This window comes from Sinocyclocheilus anshuiensis, unplaced genomic scaffold, assembly GCF_001515605.1.
Source record: "Sinocyclocheilus anshuiensis isolate Anshui unplaced genomic scaffold, SAMN03320099.WGS_v1.1 scaffold766, whole genome shotgun sequence".
Classification (NCBI taxonomy): Eukaryota; Metazoa; Chordata; class Actinopteri; order Cypriniformes; family Cyprinidae; genus Sinocyclocheilus; species Sinocyclocheilus anshuiensis.
In genome coordinates this window covers 148,134-168,056 of record NW_015546060.1, presented here as the reverse complement: position 1 = coordinate 168,056, position 19,923 = coordinate 148,134, and the positions used below count along the sequence as shown (strand labels likewise).

The following is a 19,923-nucleotide window of genomic DNA, read 5'->3' as shown; positions in this document are numbered from 1 at the left end:
CTACAATTGTATGTATAGGAGGCCTATATATCAATCGGTTATACAAATCAGAATATATATCATATAAAGATAATGTTAAAATGAATATATATATACATCTGATTTTAAGGAGATAAATTCGTACATTATTGTTATATTGTTATTGTAATAGTATTTTATATTATCTTAGTATTATTTTAAATAATATATATATATATATATACACACACACAGTACACGTATAAACACTATTTTAAGAAATGTATTATTTTTAATTATTTTTTACATTTTAGTTTAATTGCTGGCAGAATAAGATCTTTACAGTCATCCTCATTAGAACTTTATTTCATGTGGTAGAAATGAAACATCTGAGTTGCTTTTATTTACATTAAAGTAGGCCTACTAGACATGTTTTTCCCTGTTGTCTCTATCCACTCCTTTATACTGCAATGCAATGCACTGGCTGGAGACGCGTAGCGCGTGCGTGATGATGTGAGGAGTGACGCCACGGCGCATCAAAGGCACGAGGCTGACAGAGTCACAGAGCCCGAACCGAAGCAGCAACGGCAGGAACAGGTAGAGACGCACCGAGCCCCGCAGACGCGACCAGTGCACCGAATCCTGCGAAAAAAGAGATGCTCCAGTTCGGCGGCAGGGTGCGCGGCGTTCCCGCGCTCGTCTCCCTGATTCTGGTGGCGTTGGCGGCGGCATCATCTGATCTGTTTGACAACCAACTGGGCGATATCAATTACTGCAAAAAGCAATGCCAGATGTCCATCAAAAACAAAAGCCCCGCCAAAGTAAGTGTCACGTACCAGATGCTTCTGCAGTATATAACGGCCTGTGGAAAAATGCATTTTATAGGATTTTGCGTTTACTAGTAGTGGTTCATCAGAGTCGCAGCCATTTGCAGATTTAAATAAAGTCGTTTTGCAAATGAAAATCGCTTTAGAGAACGTAGCGAGATGAAATCCAACGTTCATTTGGACACAAAACTGTTCTGCGCAAAGACACTGCGCAAAGATGGGAGCATTATTTGGCTGCACCTCGAGCCAATTCTTAATCGATTCATGGATTTCTGTGTCCCAGTTCCTGGCACCGCATGGGAAACGTTACTTTGTATCCACCAAGAACAGGCCGAGAATGATGCTTTATGACGCATGAATTTAACGGTCAATGTGTAGATCTGTCTGGCCGTATCCGTTATTCTCGTGTTTAAACCGCAACGAACGTTCTACGTGCTAAATGCGCAAAACGGAGCGCGGCAAACGAAGCACGCGAGCGCATCTCTTTTGTTTGATGGGGGCCCATAAACGCTTGTAAAGACGTGGGTTGGTGGTATTTGCTTGATATCCGAGGGCGACGTCGTTTATCTTTTATATAATGTGAAGGAATTGTTTTTAAAAAATATATTCAGAAGCTGAGATCCTTATTTTCCTTACAGCCCGCATAATTTTGTCCTAGAGGTGGTGCGTCTGGATGAGAATTGATTTGAACGATTATTAGTCTCATCAATTCTAGCTTTAACTGCCCTTAAAAACAAATGAGTTAATTTGTTATAAACAGAACAGATATAACAAATAAACAGTTTAATTTGAGTATTGGAAAAGGTGTGTTAAATAGACTTTCAATGACTTTTCTCACATACTTTTTAGAGACCTTTAAATGTAACTTTCATTCATTATTTTTTTTTATAGAATAGCATTGATTACACCAAAGCTCACAATGAAAAGAATCATAATTTATTTCAAGTGGAACATAACGAAAATAATAAATTTATTGGTCTTGCAATTCAATAACTGCTTCAACTAGTATTTTTGATCCACTAAAGATAACTGTTTTTTGAGAATCATTAAATCGTTTGAAAATCTGACTTACACGGGTTGCGCTGTATGTTTTTAATTCACTGAAAAGGACAGGCTCATAGGAATCATTTGTCCAGGAGTTGAAAAAATAGAACCGATGAAACTTCCCATCTGTATTCGTTTGCGAACACATCATTTATTTGTCTATCTAAGAAAATCTAATCACATCTCGATGATTTTTCAGGTGATAGAGTGATTCCAGAACTCACTCATGACCCAAAAAGACTCAGTCGTCACCAACTACTAGAGTAACAATTCAACTTGTCAAAACATTCACTAGAGAACTGATTCAAAATATTTCAGTGGCAAAGATGAATCAAAATCCATACCATTTCTGTTTCCAATCCATGTTTTATTATTGACAAAATACCTTAGATGTGTTGTTGCTGAAATCCATCTGAGCTTTATTCTTGTAATTAAGGTATTTATTGTAGATTATTTATTTAATGATTTCATTGTTTTAATTGGTTAACCTCAACAAATGTAATATAAACATATAAAATATACATTTTATGTTGCTCCCTGTCAATTCTGAAGGTGATACTGAAGGTCACTGCAGGGTCGGGTGACTTCTGTTACTCTAAAGGTCATGAATCGACCTTACATGGGTTTGAATCACCACACTTTGCCCTTCCATCTTCAAACCTCAACCAGTGCTCTGCTGTCTCCACCGATAATCACTCCTCGATTCTGATGTGCCATTCAGAAAACCGTGTGCATGTCACATCTTGCATAATGATTTTTTTAGGAACTCATGTTGGATACTCTATAAAACATCCTTTGAGAACACCTCCATGTGATCACAACATCCCTCTGGATATGAACATCTATTAGAGTGATTCTTGGAGTTACATATATCACTGTACAAAAAGATTTATTCTGAATGAAGCCTTTACCGTGTTCCTACAGGACTCCATCATGAATGCCTGTCACCGCGGCTGTCGGCTCTACTCCATCTGCCAGTTCGTGAATGGAAATACAGGCATCAATACCAGCAAAGAAGAGTGCCAGGGAGGTATGACCTATTTTGATCAGTTTTGGGAAGTAGCTAGCTAACTAAAATTAGAAATGCTACTAACTTAACTACATCAAACATGCTTACCTAAACAGTGAAGAGTTGGAAAGCCTGATTCATTCGAGTCAGTTTGTCCTAAATTCTAATGAATCGGTTCATTCAGACAGTTCATGTAAATGAACAGATTTTAAAAACGATTTACTGATTCGACTCCATGCACAATGATTTGGACTCAGTTATGTAAATTAGTTTTGCTGTGTAAATTTAATGTAAATTTACCTGTGCAAGTTTGATATTATCAGTCTAACTGAGGATGATTCATTCAAAACCCTTTAAGTTTTTGTGCTAACTAAACTTATTAAACTAAACAGTATCTTTTGCTACTTTTTGTAAGCAACTTGTAGCTAACTACTTTAATATAACTCCGATTGCATTCGTCTGAAAGAAGAAAGTCATATACACCTAGGATGGCTTGAGGGTGAGTAAATCATGGGGTCATTTTCATTTTTGGGTGAACGATCCCTTTAAGTCCTGTTTTTCTGAGCAAAATCTCTTGAAATAATATCATAATTACAATTTCAACGCTTGTAGATACAAACTTCCCAAGAGGACTTGAACACAGTTCAATGGCACAGTCACATTTGTGAACTTTGTGGGGAAAAAAAGGTCAACTGTCTATCGTCAACAGTGTAGTAATGTATGAAAAACAGCCTATCCACTATCCAACCAAGCTGTTTTTTGTTGATCAGTGTAGTGAATTGGTGTGACCAACTTGAACCTGTTGTGAAATCTGTGTGGAAATTGTTCACCCTCACACAAAATTTCCAGTCATTTGGAATCATATGTAAATGTCTGAATTTCTTCAGGAAAAATTCGCCAAACAATAGAAAATGTGAGCACAGCTTATCTTTCACCCATTGCGAAATTCCCAATCATAGATGATTTTGCTGAAAATTTGCAGAATAACGAAAGTTGTGACTGTAACTAAAGTCTTGTTTTTGTGTCTGAAATCTCTTAAATGCATGCCGTAATTATGATTCCAGCGCTTGTAAGTACAAACTTCCCAGGAGGACTTGAACGCAGCTTAAGAACTACAAAAATATTTCGAATTGGTGTGCTAGTACAAATTCAAAGCGAGAAAAACTGTATCTTTTTGCCTGTCAAAATGCATTTGACGAAGCTAATGTTTTGGAATAAAGTGTCCATAGCCCAAGGACATATACTATAGAGTGTGCAGACAAGCTGATAGCACTCATTTTTATTTAGAGATGGTATTGTGTGCTAGTGGCAAACAGAGCTGTCTGTGGGAAGCTGCTAGGCATGAGGGAAGCTGTTTTATTGAAAATCAATCCTGTGCTTTCTGGTGCGGGAGGCTGCTGCTCAGATGTTTGTTGATATTGATGACTGCTTGACCGTGGGGAGGGTTGAATGGAGATGAAGCCGCCTGACAGGTATCGTTTATGTGTGTGTGCGTGCAGCATGTCAGGAGGCCTACAGTAAACTGCTGGAGCAGGAGGCGTGCAGCACGGGGTGTGCCAGCCAACCCGCTGAGCCGGAGATCAAACGGAGAAAGGTACGACTCTCGGATGTTTCCTTTTGGGGTTGCAGTGATGTTTTGACATCTCTATCAAATTGCTCTTGGCTTGATCTGCAGCTCAAGGCCCTGACCAACCGGCCCAAGCCCATCTCTGTTATGGATGCCATGTCTAGCTGGTGCAATGACATCGTCAGTTCTGCCCAGAGCTTCATTTCTTCCACCTGGACCTTCTACCTGCAGGCTGATGATGGGAAGGTTGTTGTGTTTCAGGTTAGTCCGTCGGCATCTCTGCTTTCTGAGTAAACCTCAGTTGTGGTTCTCAACTAGTTTTGCTTTAAACGGTAACAGAATTGTTTATTTAAAGTTTAGTTTTGTTAAATAATTTTGTTACCTAATATCCTGAAAACATTTTTATTTATTAGAACTACCATGAACTGCACAAAATGGCACACTGTGTTATTTTAGTATTGTTTATATACTACAGTATTTATTAATATTTCGAATTAGCTTTTATTTTTACATTTTCAGTTTTCATTTTAATTAGTTTTACTTATTTAATGTAATCGTTTTCAGTTTTGTTTTTCTATTTAGCTTTTTTAATTTCAGTTTTTGTTTTGGTACTTTTGGTTATTTTGTCAGTTAATCACCAAGGCAACATTTCTCATTTTCATTCAGTTGTTTTATGTTGAAGTTTTATAAGTTTAATATTTATATTTTATTTAATTTCAGTTAACAAAAATTGTTTAATAGTTTTTAATTATGTTTAGAGTTTACATCTCAGAGTAAAAAATAAAAAAAGGAAATTTGCTTTAACAATCTTTATACCTTTTGAGTTTATGAGAAATCATGAGAAATAACATCCCAATTGTAAGATATAAAGTTGCAAAGTTAACTTTTTTTTTAATTATTATTTAAATTTGATGATTTTCATTAAATTTTTCTTCTATTCAGCAACTTTATTGACATGATTAATAAATATATTTTAATAATAAATATTTAATAAAACTGACAATATTTAATGAAAAACATTTCATAAAATGTAAATTATTTTTACACATTAAATATTTAATTATTAACCTGACATAGACCAAATTCTTTTAAATGTTTTCTAGATGTCTCTTGAATTTCAAGGGCTCCATACTCTTGGCATAATAAATTAAGGAGAAACAAGCCACTCAACCTCTGATGTCTGCAACAATATATATGGGAAGCATTTTCTCCTCCATTTCAAATGTTTTGAGTTTTATTATTTGCATTTAGCATTGTTTTTTCCTATCAGATCAGACCTGTGACCCATTTTTGGGTCGCAACCCACCAGTTGAGAATCACTGGTGTAGAAGATTCCACTAGTGACTCTCATATGCTCTTGGTTTCAAGATCTGGTATGTTTTACGAAGGTTGCGGTCACATCACTGCACTATTGGGATCATATGAGCGCAGGGGGCTGGTTCTTCAAAGAAGAACCAGTGATGTTAAATCAGAAACCTTATTCTCCCTGGAGGTCATCCAACTGTATCCATAGCCTAACATGTTTTTGTGAGATTCCTGCTGTTTCTAAACCAACTACAATTATTAGACGACCACAAAAATATCTTGTAAATAAAGACAGTTATGTTAAAAATTCACTTCACAAAGCTTTACTTAAATATGCCAAAACAAATAGAAATGTAGAAATTCATCATTACAAACTCATCCATGATTTCTCAGTTTAGTCGCAGCCATGATGAATGTGTGTTTAACAGTTGTGACAGGAGAAGAGGCGAGAGAAAACCTCCACAGCCGTCCTGCGGCAGGCCTAGCCTGTGTTTAGTGGTCAGCTGGAAGACGGCCAGCCCAAGTGGAGGACTGACACGGGCCAGAGATTGCACAGATGGTTAAAGCCCAAGGTTTAGCGGTAGCATCGTGCTATCTACACACTAAATCAAGCATATGGAATTAGAACTTTGTTCAAAAATGGCAAGACTCAATTTCTGGGGGAAGTGGGGCACTAATGATGGGCTTTTTGCCTCGGGCGTCTAAACAGAGAAAGGAAAACAGATTGTTTTTCAACAGACCTGCTGTGGTGTGCATTTGGCCCAGATGATGCAGATTTCACAGTTACGTGAACCTCCGCACAACAGTAATATAAATAGCACGGCATAAAAAAACAGAATATGGAACTTTAGACTTCACTGGGTGTGAGCCGGATTTTGGAAGTTTCCTCCATAAATCACATTTATGTTATAATCTCTTTGATTTTTGTGATGAACTAATGGAACGTATCTTCGAACGAAAGTCTGGAGGGAATTCTTGCACTTCAGAAAGACCTTCCCCAAGTGTGTCCAACAGCACTGCACAAATTTCCCTGAAGTTGCATGTTGAAGTATCGGTAGAAACCAAATGTAAAATTCTTTATGAACCAGCTTGTTCTGCTCTTTGATGCTTGAAGTTCTCTAGTAGAAGTTCTCCTGACACTCAAGTTCTTCATTAACTTTTTTTCTAGAATATCTTTAACAGTAGACAACATTTGTGGGAATATGTAGACATCCAAATAAAACCATAAAACAGGTGTTTTTAGACTTTTATACCAAATTATTCAAGAACAGGCAATATGTTTGTGAATAAGAGTAGCGCTATGCTATTTTTTAAAGCTTAAATATTAAATCTTGTTTGCATTTGCAGGTGGATAGTTTATTAAAGGAATATTTTGGTTATGTACAAGTTAAGCTTAATCAACAAAATGTTGATTACCAAAAATAATTTTGACTTGTCCCTTGTTTTCTTTAAAAAAGCAGGTTGCATTGAGGTGCTTACAATGGAAGTGAATGTGGCCAATTTTTAGATAATTCAAAAGCATCTTAGAATTTTAAGCAAGTACACTAATTCGTCTGTGTATTATTTGAGCTGTAAAGCTGTTTAAATCATTTTTACAGTAGTTTTAGAGTTTGTTGTAAAATAGGATATAACTTTATACAGAAAAAGTTAGTAAGCAATTTTTCCACACTAAAACCATGTTAACACACATTTTTTAGATAATTCAAAAGCATCTTAGAATTTTAAGCAAGTACACTAATTCGTCTGTGTATTATTTGAGCTGTAAAGCTGTTTAAATCATTTTTACAGTAGTTTTAGAGTTTATGTTGTAAAATAGGATATAACTTTATACAGAAAAAGTTAGTAAGCAATTTTTCCACACTAAAATCATGTTAACACACATTGTTTACATCTTGTGGTTGTACTATTGAAACAGAGTGTTTTTTAACATTTACAGATTGGCCCCATTCACTTCACCGTAACCCAGATATTTTTCTTTTTTTTTTTATTTAAAAACAAAAAAACCTTGTAAAAATCCCCCAATCCCCCATATATATACGCTATGATCTGTAGCCTAGTTTCACATCAGTACCAGGCAGACATTTGACATTGGTTACGCTGCAGTCTGGGCTTAATGTTTGTCTGTTCTGTCCAGGGTTTTGCCGAGTCCCTCAGAGGTAATCAACAGGAATCAGACTATTTCCTCCGAACTGAAGGTTAAACATGACTCGGTCGCTGAATAGCCACTGATTGGTACGTTGGATTTTTGTTTGGAAGGAGGTTGGCCATCTTGTTTAAATTCTGGACTAGTTTAATGTGGATGGCTGCTACATGCGAAAAGACAAGTTTGGAGAAAGCAAGCAAATTCCTAATAACGGAAATGGGATTGTTTACTATGAAGTCAACAATCTCGGCTTCGTCTTCTTGGCAGTCTTGTAAGATGCATTGATCACCTTTGGCGAGTTCTGCGGTAATGCGTGACAGATGCACATCAGACCGCTTTCACTAATGGCAAGATTCCATTGGTCTGTGGCCAGTCAACATTAACTTCCTCAGATGTTCATTTTCCCCCCTTTGATTCTCATCCCTTGCGGACATCTGGATTCAATATTTTTGACAGCATCCCTTTCAATTAACGCAACTGCTTTTCGCAGAGCTAAATTGCCCATACTATGTTGCATTTCATGACTTCATGATTTCCCATGTTTGTTTATGTAAAGAATTAGTTCATCCAAAAATTAGAATTCTATACTCGCCCTCATGTTGTTAAAAATCCATATAATGTTCTTTCCTCAATGGGACACAAATGAACATATTTTGAAGTATGCCCTCTCTTTTTAATACAATGTAAATGCCATTCAGAAAGGATGCAAAAACACCATAAAAGTGGTCCATAGCTATATTTTTAAGTCTTGCAGTAGCATTGTGAGGAACAAACCAAAATTCAGTCAATTAGTTGATCCTGTTCACAAAACCAATCCCGGGTGCTTTTCCCAAAAGCAACATTCGCCATCTATGTTTGCAAGTCATTAGCAATGTAGTTCCAGTGAACATTTGCAAACAACATCGCAAAGTTGTGTGGTACTATAGCTCTCGACCTGTGGTTTGAAACGTAGTTTCTTGTTAGTACAACATGTGGACTTTATAGATGATGCTTGAGCAAAATACGTAAGCTAACATGTAGTGCAATCTATGTCTTTCATTCCATACATATACTAATTTAATTCAGTTTCTTTTGGCTTGTCAAAAGAATTAAAGCACTGTTTTTGAAGAGCGTGCATGTGTGAATGTGCTAGGGTTGCCACCTGTCCCTTAAAACACGGAATCGTCCCGTATTTTAAGGTAAAATAATGCGTCCTGTATCAAATCAATACGGGAAGCGATTTGTCCCGTATTTTACAAAGGCCAACAAGCTGAATCAACAAATAAGTATTTTGCACCGTTTATAATGCTAATAGCAATTATAATGAAATTAATTTCATAAGAAGTTAGAGAAGCTCATCTTGGCGTCTTTGTTTCCATGGCGATGATGGAGTCTCCAGAACGCGTGCCGTTAAAGCCTTTCACGCGAGCGCAGCATGCGCTAAACCTGCGCGGTTTAAAACATCGAGGAGCTCACGTCCGCCCTTTGAACACAAGACTCTCCAGATGTAGAGCTGAACAGGAAAGTTATCAATGGGTCTGTCCAATAGCTAATGATGAACGCACAGTTTGCAGAGAAGCATTTGCTCACGGTAGACCGTCTGACTTAAAAGGGATAGTTCACCCAAAAATGGAAATTTTGTCATCGTTTACACTCCCACAAGTTGTTCCAAACCTGTAATAATGTCTTTCATCTGTTGAACATAAAAGAAAATACTTTGAAGAATGTGGGTAACCAAACAGTTTCTGGTCCCCAATGACTCTGATAGCATTTTTTCTCTACTATGGATGTTACTGGGGATCAGCAGCTGTTTAGTTACCCACATTCTTCAAAGTATCTTCTTTTGTGTTCAACAGAAGAAAGAACTCGCAGGTGTAGAACAACCTGGGTAAATTATGACAGAATTTTCATTTTTGGGTGAACCGTACTTTTAAAGTGACAGACACATCTGTGCTTCTAAAGGCATAACCCTATTGTTTTATTAAAATTGGGATAGTCTGTTAGAACTTGATAGACACAATTATTATATTTTTTAGACATTATTAGACAGATGAATTAATAGATTATAATTAATGTTAGACCCTATTTATTAATTTATAATTTATATTAATCATATACATAATAAATAAGCATATATGTCATATACATTTTGACATTTTAAAAAGGTAAAAAAAATGCTAAATTATTTAGATTTAATGTAGTCCTAATTTAAGCAAATGAATAAAAAATTAAATACAAATAAAAATTAATCTCATCCATGTAACAACTGCAGAACTGTCAAAAAAAAGTCTAATAAGAATGAATAATTTACATTCATGAGCATGTTTTCTCATGGTGTATTGTTGAGTTCCTCACGGATTATTTGTGTCCTTGTTTTTTGTTCGTGAATGGGTGTCCCTTATTTTGACTTGCTGAAGGTGGCAACCCTAGAATGTGCTCTAGTACCATGATTGAATCAAACATCTGAAATAAAGCAAAACATAGCGAATTAGACCTCAGATGCCATGTTCGTTATTTACAGCAATAATCTGACATAAATTTGAGCTCAAAATAGAAATTAAGCTCTCATGATAAGTGACACATGCGGAAGCACAGAGGAGAGAGCAAAACAAAACACGAATTAGAAGTATAAAATAAGGATTTCGATATATGCCAAGAGGAGACTGGTTTTCCTTTGCTGTAAACAAAACTTTGTTCTCGCATGACTAGCATATTCTCACCAGAGTTTATGCTACGCCTACGTTATCTGCTGGAACGCCACTCTCTCGTGAACGGGCATGACAGTTAGCTGAAGCTAGAGATTACACTTATGTTTTAAATATGGATATTTTTCTTAAATAAATGCATCGAGTCACTTCAGAAGACATTTTTTAACTTCCTGAAGCCGTGTGGATCACTTTTTATGATGGATGGATACACTTTATTTTGCTTCAAAATCTCGACCACCATTCAATGCCATTATAAAGCTTGGAAGAGCCAGGACATTTTTTTATATAACTCCGATTTCATTCATATGAAAGAAGAAAGGCATATACACCTAGGATGGTTTGAAAGTGAGTAAATCATGGGGTAATTTTCATTTTTGGGTGAACTATCCCTTTAAACAGCGAGTTATGCTGTTGTACATGAAATGCACCCTTGAATGATTTGTTCATTTATCTGACTTCTATAGTTCTCAAGATCAATATAGTGCACATGTCAAATGGAGATACTTTTACCCTTTTTGAAGCTTGAAAGCTTCACTCCCTGTAATTGCTGTAATTCACTGTAATTGCGTAAAAAAGCATACAGAAAACAGACTTCAGATTTTCTCCCCGCAGAAGAAAGTCATATGGGTTTAGAACATGATGAGGGTGAGTAAATGATGACAGGATTTTCATTTTATCTGAACTATTCCTTTAATCTTTAGAAATGAAGATTGGACACACTAGTCAGTTATACATATGTAAAAGTACAATCCCAATGTACTCCTTATGTGTCCAGTTACAGACTATTACACTATAGGAATAACATGACACTCCAAACAGTTCCTTGAGTTCTCGTCTACCACGGCTTGACATGAAAAACCATGTGTGTTTGCCTCTCTGTGGTCATTTCGGAGGTTCATATGAGCCTCCCTAAGAGAGGTTATCTCCGAGGTCTGCTCTGCTGAGCCCGATTTAGAAGAATTCAGTGGAAGAGAGCAAAAATCTCTAATAAGATCTCAAGGGGGAAGTAAAGAAACATAGTCTGAAAAAATATGTACTAATTTACATATACAGGGCAAGATGAACGGGCAGAACAGGACACATCTAGTCGTAGACTAATGTGTTCCGAAAGAAAGGGCCTGATCTTCTTGATGTTGAATAAAGCAAATCTGCAGGACCAGGCAGTTTTAGTATATATATTTTTTTGTTTTGTTTTGTTTTTTTGCATTTAAAAGTTTGGGTTCATTAAGATTTTTTATTTAATTTGTTTGAAAGAAGTCTCTGATGTTCACTAAGGCTTCATTTATTTGATATAAAAATATGGTAAAAACAGTTATATTGTTAAATATCATTAAAAACTTTTTTATATATATATTTTAAAATGTCATTTATTTCTGTGATGCAAAGCTGAATTTTCAGCATCATTACTCCAGTCTTCAGTGTCACATGATCCTTCAGAAATCATTCTAATATGCTGATTTGATGGTCATTTCTTAACATTTCTCATTATTTATCAATGTTGAAAACTCTTGTGCTGCTTAATATTTTTGTGGAAAAAGTGATAAAAAAATTTCAGTTGTTTTGGTGAATAGAAAGTTAAAATACGCCGCATTTATTTGACAATTATACATTATAAACATTATAAATATCTTTACTGTCACTTTTGATCATTTTAATGCATCCTTGTTAAATAAAAGTATTAATTTCTTTCAGAAAAAAAAAACAGTAGTGTGTATATACCTCAGATTTTAACATAAATTAGGTTTTCTTAAACTACTTTGAGGAACTTTTCATGATCCCAACTATTTCAGATAGACTAAACAGAAATGTCGCTGTTACCATAAACCTATAGAACCATGGCAGTGATGACCCAGTTTCATAAAATATTGCAACTGACATCAAATCAGGTATTATACTTTTATCAGTGATTACTCTTGGGAATCTATTTCTGCTCATTCTAGCTGTACATGATACAGGCGAAAGTAGCTGCATTAGCAGCTAGTTTTTTGCTTGTATTTTTGAAACATGCCCTCTAAGTCATCATATTTACCTGTGCAATTTATCATCTGTATGTTTGTAAGAATCCAAGCATTTTTATGTCACTCTGCAAATTGTATTTCTGTTTTGCCGCTCTGTGCATGATTGCGTTGAAATCCTCACCACAACAAAACGGTCACAAACCCAACCGTTTCATTCAGAAGCCTTTCTGCTGAGTAAATCCCATAATGCTGTTTCCTGCCCTTGACATTGTGTTTGTTGATTCTCTCAGAGCCAGCCAGAGATTGAGTACTCCTTGCCTGAGTTACAAGCCCCGCGCTCTAACGTGGTCGACAAACCCTGGCCCCAAGTCAACTCCCACACACAGCGGCCACATACTGGTAAGAGTGACCGCTTTCACCCCAGATGGCTGCTGACAGCTTTCGTTTTTTTTTTTCCTCTGAAAGCTCATTTAAGTGGAGCAAAGGACCAGAGCTTGAGCTTTGACTTCCATTTGCGACACATCCGGTGCCGCCCCGCTGTAGTTTGTCCGAAGCTGGAGGGTCATAAAATCAATGTCCACTTGCTGAAAGTGCTGCCTCTGCATCCTTCCAGGTGGGCGGTCACATGGGGAGAGGAATGTGGCAAAACCTGGGGTGAAAGGAAAGCATGTCAGCCAACATGCTGAGGACCCAGCTGCTGAGCACGACTTCCTGGGCTGCATGTCAAGGTGAAAGGGACTTTTTTTCAGTCAGGACATGTTTAAATGTTCAAACTGCTTGATGGTCCATTGATCATGTACTAAACACATTTAAGTTGTATTTGGGTAACAGTGTGGTTATGTCAGTAAAATGTTTTAAAAACATTTGAATTTGTAACTTTTATAAATTTTATTTAAAAAACTGTGCATACACAATGTTTATATATATATATGTATGTGAAGACTTCAGATATATCACAAAAATTGAAACTACACTTTAATATATATATATATGGGTCAATGACGTGACGCCTAAATTTTCTGTCCGATTGCATTTTTTTCAGTTAAAAATAGGTTTAAATGCATAAAAAACATATATATATATATATATATATATATACATGCATACATACACATATAAAAACGTAATACACTTTGAACTTTTTTAAAGTGTCGTAATTTCTTAACATACATCAATATGTAACTTCTTCCTGTATCTTTCCCCTAGGCGCTCAGGACTACCGCGTTGGATTTTAGCAGCATGTCTCTTCCTGTCTATCATGGTGATGCTGTGGCTGAGCTGTGCCAGTCTGGTCACGGCACCTGAGCAGCATGTCAAGACTCGGGTACCCATTCATTCATCAAACAAACACTACCAAAGAAATATAAGCCAGACAGAGAGAGAGCATTTCTTTAAATGGATGAGTAGGAGCAGAGGAGAAGCAGCCAACAAGTATCCAGCATATATATGAACTTCTTCAAAAGTGTGGCTACTTGAAAGAAGCTCAAATATAGTTTTGAATACATAATTTGGCACAGAAACAAGTTAAATGTTGATGATCAATGTTGTATCTACAGCTTAGCATCAATGGAGATAAAGAGTACATGGATGACGCCCAGAAGGTCAACCCCTACCACTTGACGCCAATGATCGCAATGACAATCGGCCAATCGGAGGAGAGCAAGGAGGCGGGGCCGCTTCCGGTCAAGGTCGACCTCAGCAAAACATCTCTGTAAAAGCACAGAAGCGGTCAATACTTTTGGCGACTAGGGTTAAACTCATCTCCAGAGCAATTTCTCGCAGTTTAAGGGGAAGTTACATTGTTTTTCTAAATAAAAAACACGCATGACGGCATTTATTATATCAGTTACGACGTACATCCTGTCTGAATACTAGTCTCCGCACTGAATTCGCAAAACCTCATGGAATTGTAGTATAGGTGCTTGTTCACAATGTACTAACTAATTTTTGACTATAATGTATACATACACTAGTAACGTTTGAACTCATGAACAACTTCGCAACAAGTTTCTTATCGCTGTTGTGATATGTTCTTACCGAATTTTTAAAAAACACACTGTATAAACACAGGGTCTCAGATGGTAGATTGCGCCACAACCTTAAAAGAAGAGCAGGGTTATTTGTCAAGCTTCAGCGTTTAGATACTACAATGAACGTTTAGTTTAACGATGAATACTTTCAAAGCGCCCCTCCTTGTTATTAATTAGTGTAGCATTTGAACTGGAAGATAAGCTTTGAAGGTAATCTGTCAGAGAAAGTTGCACTCGTAGATTCTCACTTTGATGTGAAACAAGCAACGGAAAAATCAAACGCAGCCAATTAGCAAACGATCTGTTTCGTAACGACATTTACAAAACATGAATGCATCCTTTGAACTGATATGTAATCAAACTGACAAGGACTCTTAATTACTTTACAGATTGTGAATGCAGGCAGTTTGAAGAGTTAAATTAAGATTTTGTTCAAATGTATAGTTAAATTAAAAAACAGTCTTTATAGGCTTTAGGATGTTTTGTATGCAAGCAGGCATTGAGGGCGATTTTCATATGCATCCATAAACCACTCACATTCATGTCAAGGAAGCATGATGTGTATTTATTTATGTATTTATTCGAAGCTTAAAGCATATAATGCCTGTAGTCTTTCATCTCTCATTTAGCTCATTTAGATTTTATGATACGTAATTGTAAATTTATTCCCAACATAAACCGTTATAGAGAGAAAAAACGCTTGCTGTTCAGACCGAATATGAATTATTATTCCAATGCCTTTCCCCTTGTATTCTACATCTCTGCCCGAAAAAGCGATGGGGTGGAGTTGGGGCGGGTCTTGAATGCCTAGCACCAGGCTTTGACAAATATCTTTTGTAACTAGACTGTAGAATTGACAGGCTTTCATGGCACTATTTGTCTTGTGCTGCTATTTTTCCCCTTTTAAGCCCAGCCACAGTGCATGCTAGTACGCTAAGAGATGTTGAATATATTGTCCCCTCTATTTTGTAAACAAACTGCTGTACTCTTGTGATCTTTGTGTTTTTGCTTAATGTTCAGTAGGCACTGTAATTATGACCATAGATTACTAAGAAGCCAAGAGGTGGAACACCTTAAAGGGATACTCCATGTAGCGCCATTTTGGAGAATATCCGCTGGACGCAAGCAGCGTACACTATTCTGTCAGCTGCGCTGCACGGATGCGCTGTTTTCGTTTAAATCAAAGCGTAAATGCACAATAATGTACCGCAAAACTGGTGGTGGTTGAGGAGAGACCCCCCCCACCCACATGATTGTAAAGCACTCTGGGTGTACAACAATACACAAAGCGCTATATAAATGCATCATTCATTCATACTTGTAGAAAACGTATCCTTGTGTCGTGGCTGACACAGAATCGCGTATGCAGTTTGCGTCCAGCGGATATTCTCCAAAATGGCGCTACGGTGATGCTGAGAGACACAGAGACGACGAATTGTTGAATAAAGTCGTTATTTTTGTTTTCTTCGCTTACAAAAAGTATTCTCGTCGCTTCATAACGTTATGGTTGAACCACTGATGGCAGATGGACTATTCTGACGATGTCTTTCATACTTTTCTGGACCTTGACAGTGTTATTTACTTGGCAGTCAATGGGACAGTCACAAGCCTCCCAGTTTTCATCCAAAATATCTTAAATTGTGTTCTGAAGACGAACGAAGCTTTTACGGGTTTGGAACGACATGGGGGTAAGTGATTAATGACAATTTTCATTTTGGGGTGGAGTAACCCTAATAAGCCATTAAAATATCTACTGTTTCATCATTACTGTATGATATACAAGTCAGTAATATCTTTTGTTTCTCTCTTTTGAACAGTTTCCCATAAGAAACTCCATAATATCGGACAAATAAAGTGTTTTCATGCTGTAATTAAGATGGTGTGGGACCAGTTCCTGTTCAAATAAAATGTTACAATATAAAAATAATTTAAACCAAAGCTAAAGTAGTGTTTTATGGTAAAATGTAGTAAAGTAAAATGTATATGACTCTATACATCAATAATTATTGTTTTTGTTATTTTTATTCTGAAAATATAGTAATATACTAATATTACAGGCCAGATAATTCTCAATTCTATATATTGGGAGTAATAGGAGTCCCTGTCTGAAAAAGGTTGAAGACCCCTGGATTTCATTAGATGTTAATTATAACTACTTTAGTCACTGTATATTGCAAGAAACAAGCGTTGAAATTGACCTTCCTTATCCACTGCAACCACATACTGTCAATCAAGTCATCTGCACACTTTTACAATGAAATTCCACTGTAATTGTAATAATTCAGCAACCACACAGGGGCGCTAGAAAGCTGTTGGTTACTGCAAAATGAATGGCTGTGGATTAAAAGTGTACATTCACACTATGGCCACTAGACAGCGCACACTCACATGGAGTTTACTGTAGACGCCCGGGGGTTATTTTATTACATGCACACAGATGTCATTTAAATGAATCACTGGTTATATACCCTCAATTTAACGCCGGCATTAAAAACAGGGTGTCAAAAACCCATTTCTGACACATTAAAACTGCTTCTCAGACTTTTACAGCTAAAAAAGCCACTTCTTCTCTTACCATTTACAGGTATTTTCCAAAAACAAACCACCTGTGCTGTGAAGCAGGTGCGAACCTGTGAAGGTCAGTGGCACATTTTAGGTGAGATGTCCAGCAGACTGTTCTTCAAAAATAGCTTGCTTCAGATATAACACCCTGTCACACACACTCTCCATGTGCCCATCGGCTGTGATAGAACATTTCCCACCTGACTCAATGAATCTACCTAATACAATCGATGAGGTGCGTCATATATATTAAATATTTAATAATGTACCGCGGAGGGATTTTGTATCACACAGTCAGGGTTTATTATGTTGTAACGACTAGCTGATTTCACATTATCCCGTTTATTGTACTCGCAAATAAATACATGAAATTCAAATAAAATTATCTTACCTGTGCACTGTCTTAAAGCTTCCGCAACGAAACAAAACTAGTACAATAGTACAGGAATATTAATACAGACGTCTTCTGACTCTGAGGTAATTCTTATGAAACCAGAGCGCGAGGCTGCACGTGATACGAGAGGCGCGAAAGTAGCGGAACTGAAGTAAGATATTTTCTAAGAATGTGCGAGACTTTAGATTTATTTGCCAATATAGGTAAGTAACTAGAAGAATACGTGCAGCAAACGGTAAAACTATTTGTGCTACACACCAGAGTTTATGATTACGAGAATAAATTAAAATAATATGATACCAGTTTGCAATCTCAAGTAGCATAATGGATTGTTTTTGTACAGCTAAAATAAGTGGAAGCCATTGACACCGGAAGCAAAATTCCAAAAAGAATTGGTTCTGAGGTTTGGGAATTGAGAGTCGATTCCATCAAGGAGAATTTACTCTTCTGTAACAGCCTTTTTTAAAATTTATTTTAGAGCTCATTTATTCGCCTCTCCCTCAATAAAAGTGATTGGCGACCAAAATGACAATTTACAATAAATTAAAGCTACAGAAATGTATCTTCATATTTACAAGTAAAGCATCAATTACGAAATATTACTTTCCACGACCTTCATCCTGTGGTCACGGCAAGATTAGGTGAGCATGTTCCTCCAAGAAAATTGTCAGATTCCATTGGTTCCAGAACAAGGAATCAGAATCGGTTCCCAAAAAATCTGAATCGAACAGCCCCCTCTTTAAAATTGAGTTGGATAGGTATCATATAAATATATGATGTTATCTTTTATTTAGAAAAACAAAATGCAAATGAGCTGTTGGGAAAGTTAAAGGTCACATCCTCCTATGCAAGTCAACTGTCTTTTTCTTCTTGGTGAGTATATATTTGAAAGAAAAGTTCACCCAGTTGAAACACCGTTTATTGACCTTTGTTCTAAACTTGTAGACTTGATTTTTTCGGTGGTACAGAAATAAAGATATTTTGCATGTCTAAGCTGCTTTCCAAATGAATGCACAATTGACAAATTATAATTTTGAGATTAACTATTCCTTTAATGCACATTTTATTATTCGTACGACTCTCTTTTTGCCTTTTACACATTATCTGGTCTAGTCACCTCGGTTTAGTATTAACCTGAAAGGCAGCAGATGAGGATATCAGATAGAGACCATTGTGCTGCTGTGCAAACATTAACATGGTCGACAGGACTGCGATGCCACACAATAGGCTTGCTGGGGGACTACAGAAACCCAACTAAAGATAGATTTATTTGCGTATGACTCACACGGTCAGTTTCCGAAGCATCTGACTCAATGCTAACACACAAAGCTAATAACAACCCTACATGAACCCTGTTCTGCTCTGTTTGTCCCCCCCTACGTACAGCCCGAGCCCTATCCCACAGTGCACTGCACTTGATGAAGACCTGCGCTGGTTTTTGAATAACAGCATCTCGCCACACCTGATGAGAATAAATCTAGATGAAGATTTTTACAGTGGGAGGGATTAGGGGGTTTGTAATCTCAGCGTGGTAGCATTAAAGCGATAGTTCAGGCGAAATGAAAATACTGGCCTTATTTACTCACCCTCATGTCCTTCCCTCATGTTATTTTGTCTGTGAAACACAATTGGAGAATTTTCTGTAGAAGCACAGTTGTTTGTTCATATGGAAATAATTTTGTGACTTTCATACCATGGCACTGATTCTTATCACTAACCTGAAATTGACGCCGGTGTGACGTCCTTACCCATAATACCTCAAAATAAGTATAGTGTGACTAACAAGTCAATCATGTTGTGTCACAGTTCAAAGCTGTGCCTGCACTTCAAATGTACTGCCACAGAGGGCGCAGTGTAGCTTCATCGCCGCTTGTAGAGACTGTCTTTGGGCTAGAGCTCCGCTTCAACCATATACGACTTCCTCATCAGTCCCAGCCTGCTGGTAAAGTCAGCCTGCAGTGCATTTTAAGAGCCAAACTCGCCGCCATACAGGGTCCTGTAGAAATGAACAGAATAATGAAAGAGAGTAAGAGAGAAAAACAGTGAGCGAAAGTGGGATGAATGTGATATCGCCTATTTTCCATAATCATCTCATGTATGCATAAGTAGGTGCTTTTTAGAGGTTTTATGAATGTGGTCACTTATGGACTATACCAAATATGCATAAGGTGTGACACTAAAATATTTGTGTATTTGTTTGGCCTCGCTATGAGGTTATGTATTGTACATGGGTAAAAGAGCAATAATCAAGAATAAAGATTCTATGAAGAAAACTATGAACATCTATATGCGAGAATTGCAAGTCCTCATTTCGCACTACATCATGTATCTGTCAATCCAGACAGAACAAATTATATTAGTATTTTTGCATGTCTGGATGGACATCCAATTTGTGTAATCATTCACATTTCAATGAATTAAAACATGAAATTTTTTTTT

The 19,923-nt window shown here is 36.9% G+C and overlaps 1 protein-coding gene across 1 annotated transcript; it reads left to right on the top strand.

Moving 5' to 3' along the window:
• Window positions 1–420: 420 nt before the first annotated feature.
• Window positions 421–15,611, top strand: LOC107699406 (transmembrane protein 59-like). Its single transcript, XM_016500642.1, has 8 exons — window positions 421–779; window positions 2,754–2,859; window positions 4,338–4,432; window positions 4,514–4,666; window positions 12,789–12,897; window positions 13,112–13,226; window positions 13,705–13,822; window positions 14,055–15,611. The coding sequence occupies exons 1-8, from the start codon at window positions 615–617 to the stop codon at window positions 14,211–14,213; spliced, it is 1,020 nt and encodes a 339-aa protein (XP_016356128.1). The 5' UTR covers window positions 421–614; the 3' UTR covers window positions 14,214–15,611.
• Window positions 15,612–19,923: the final 4,312 nt, after the last annotated feature.

Excerpts from the sequence above, each read along its gene's own strand:
- LOC107699406 (XM_016500642.1), top strand. The coding sequence starts at position 615 with ATGCTCCAGTTCGGCGGCAGGGTGCGCGGCGTTCCCGCGCTCGTCTCC. Across the intron at positions 780-2,753 it reads AAAACAAAAGCCCCGCCAAA|GACTCCATCATGAATGCCTG; the intron begins GTAAGTGTCACG and ends GTGTTCCTACAG. Across the intron at positions 13,823-14,054 it reads AGCAGCATGTCAAGACTCGG|CTTAGCATCAATGGAGATAA; the intron begins GTACCCATTCAT and ends TTGTATCTACAG.